General features: G+C 34.9%; 1 protein-coding gene across 1 annotated transcript; it reads left to right on the top strand.

Annotated features, from left to right (window-relative positions):
* Window positions 1-927: 927 nt before the first annotated feature.
* Window positions 928-2806, top strand: LOC137717605 (large ribosomal subunit protein eL30-like). Its single transcript, XM_068457020.1, has 4 exons — window positions 928-1154; window positions 1275-1376; window positions 2388-2456; window positions 2558-2806. The coding sequence occupies exons 1-4, from the start codon at window positions 1028-1030 to the stop codon at window positions 2596-2598; spliced, it is 339 nt and encodes a 112-aa protein (XP_068313121.1). The 5' UTR covers window positions 928-1027; the 3' UTR covers window positions 2599-2806.

Here is a 2806-nt window from a genome sequence, read left to right as displayed (position 1 = left end):
TCTCAAGAGTTTTAATTTTCTAAAAGTCCACATATCCCACACATTTCAATTCAATCAAAATGTTAAGTTTTGGGAACATTAAAATGTCATCTAATCAACTAGGACTAAGTTTTAGTTGAGTAAAATATCCTTCTAGCAAATGATTTATTAGTTACAACTTCATATAAGCATAAAATGCAAACAAATTTCTAATCATTCATAGCACTTACAATTATAATATGTGTGTGGTAAGACCTCCAATTAATATATAATACATTGATATGTGTAAAATAAATAAAGGAAAAACTAATGAAAATGATTTGAAAATTTTGAATTTTAACGATAAGGACCAAATAAAGGGTAAAGTGAATAGTACCATGATTGACCTTTTAGTGTAAAAATATGATTTTTTGTTAAAGTGAACAATACCGAAAGCTTTTCATTAAAATTCCCATAAATAAAACTTATAAGTAAAAGAGATATGATTGGTTCAGTGTGATTTTGGTTTGTAGCAAAAGTATGAAATTCAAACCAAACCAACAATTTGGATTGGTTGGTTTCGTCAGTTTGATGCACACCCTTATTATGATATAGTAATATTCTAATATAAAAGGTGTCAAGTTACGCTCACATAATTAACAAGTTTGATATTTATTTATCTTAAGTAGCTCATTTTACTTATATGGGCGCATGATTGATGTCACGTATGTCGTTTTGATCTCCGGTTAGGTTAACATTTTCTTCTAAAGAAATTTTCTTTTTTTGTTATTCAAATGACAGATGTGCACCTTGTCCAGAAACAAGGACGAACTTGTTACGTATGCTAATAAATAGGGGTGCAAAATGTAATTAGAAAAAAACCGAAACCCTAATGTAGCTATCCAACTCACGTGACTCGCACGTGCAAGCCCATCTCTCAATGGCAGCAAATACTAAAACCCTAGCAGCCATCCCTTCCCACTTCTTCAAACCCGTTCACCTTCGGCCGCAGAGCAGAGAGAGAGAGAGAGAGAGCCTCCGAGCAGCGAAGAGCCTTCAATCGTAGAAAATGGTGGCCCCGAAGAAGACGAAGAAGACCCACGAGAGCATCAACACCAGGCTTGCGCTGGTCATGAAGAGTGGCAAATACACTCTCGGCTACAAGACCGTCATCGATTCCCTCCGCAACTCCAAAGGCACGACCATTTCTTATCCCTTCTAATCTCCAATCTTTCTAATTATTTTTTAACTTTCTGCATTCGATTTGTGATTTTTTGGGGTTTAATTTCATGTTTTGTGATTTGGGTAAATTGCAGCGAAGCTGATTATCATTTCCAACAATTGCCCACCTTTGCGGAAATCTGAGATCGAGTACTATGCTATGCTCGCCAAGGTTGGGGTTCACCACTACAATGGAAGTAAGTGATTTATTGCCGTTATATTTGGGTTTTTATTTTTTTTTATTTTTTTAATAATAATATCAGATTTATCATATTTTTTAGCATAATCTATGGATGGGTTACTTTTTTATGTATGATATGGATGTTGCATGATTGTTTATTTTGAAATAGTAAGATCGATAGATAAAAGGAAAATAGTTGTGTAAATCCGATATGGGTAGTGTTCATCTGAATTAAATGACAGTTCCTCGACTATATAATGTCGAAAAAGCGTAAATGGATGTAAAGAAGTGTGACAAATAAAATGATTGTAAAGAAGCGTGTTTGATTAGTGGTGGAAATACACTGGTTGAAGAATGAACAACAATCTCAGCCATTGTTGACTTGACGATAGATATTGAATATGGGCGGTGTAGATATGATTCTTATTCTCACTTGTCTACTTTCAAGATGGTTCTGGTGTCACACGATTTCATTTAAACTGCGACGGCTGGTGCTTAGAGGGTTTAAATTCATGGGATTTGTACTTGACGATATTCTTACTTGTGTACTTTCAAGATGGTTCTGGTGTCACACGATTTCATTGAAACTGTGACGGCTGGTGCTTAGAGGGTTTAAATTTATGGGATTTGTATTGGCTGTTAGATGTTAGAACTTGTCTGACTGTTGATTAATCCATGATGCATGATTGCCTTGGTCTTATTTCTCTGTGCGCATTCATCAGTTCTGTCTTTCACCTCTTGTTCTGTTTTCGTGTGATTTAGTCTTTGTTCTCTAAAATATTGGTTTCTTGTATTAGTACTTTGTTGCTTAGCCCAGTCGAGTTTGTTTCAGGTCACATTCCTCTCAATATTGTTCAACATTCTCACATGCGTGAAACACTTTTTACTACTTTCCAGTGCTTAACATAATGAGGATTTATATATGCTACATGATTCTAATTCTTGTTTTCTTTGATAAAATGTCAGAAAGGAAATTATTTTGTTCACTATTATCTTTCATCTGGCTGACCATTTGTTATGTTTTCAGACAACGTTGAGCTCGGTACAGCATGTGGAAAGTATTTCCGGGTGTCTTGCCTTAGCATCATTGATGCAGGTACTCCATAGTTTTCTTTTCGTTTTAAGCAATTTGTTTGCAACCTAATTGATGTGAAAACTGATTTGGCTAACTTTGTCCCTTACTACTATAATCTTCAGGTGATTCGGATATTATCAAGACGCTGCCTGGTGGTCAGTGAAGGAGAGTAGGATATTGGCTCTATATTGAACGTAGTATTTTGTTTTGAGACTTAACGTTTCTTTTCTCTTAATGAAATTCTCAATTTTGTTTGACAATGTTGCCTTGTTGCTAAGTTTTCGGATACTTAGATTTACTATATGTGTAAGGTGATCTTCGTAGCGACTTAATGCATGGCATTTTGAGATTCGTTGAAGTTATTTTTGTTA

The sequence above is a fragment of the Pyrus communis genome, chromosome 15 (genome assembly GCF_963583255.1).
Source record: "Pyrus communis chromosome 15, drPyrComm1.1, whole genome shotgun sequence".
Lineage (NCBI taxonomy): Eukaryota > Viridiplantae > Streptophyta > Magnoliopsida > Rosales > Rosaceae > Pyrus > Pyrus communis.
The sequence above is the reverse complement of the archived record's forward strand: the minus strand, read 5'-3'. Positions and strand labels throughout refer to the sequence as shown.

Excerpts from the sequence above, each read along its gene's own strand:
- LOC137717605 (XM_068457020.1), top strand. The coding sequence starts at position 1,028 with ATGGTGGCCCCGAAGAAGACGAAGAAGACCCACGAGAGCATCAACACC. Across the intron at positions 1,377-2,387 it reads GGTTCACCACTACAATGGAA|ACAACGTTGAGCTCGGTACA; the intron begins GTAAGTGATTTA and ends TTATGTTTTCAG. Across the intron at positions 2,457-2,557 it reads CCTTAGCATCATTGATGCAG|GTGATTCGGATATTATCAAG; the intron begins GTACTCCATAGT and ends TATAATCTTCAG.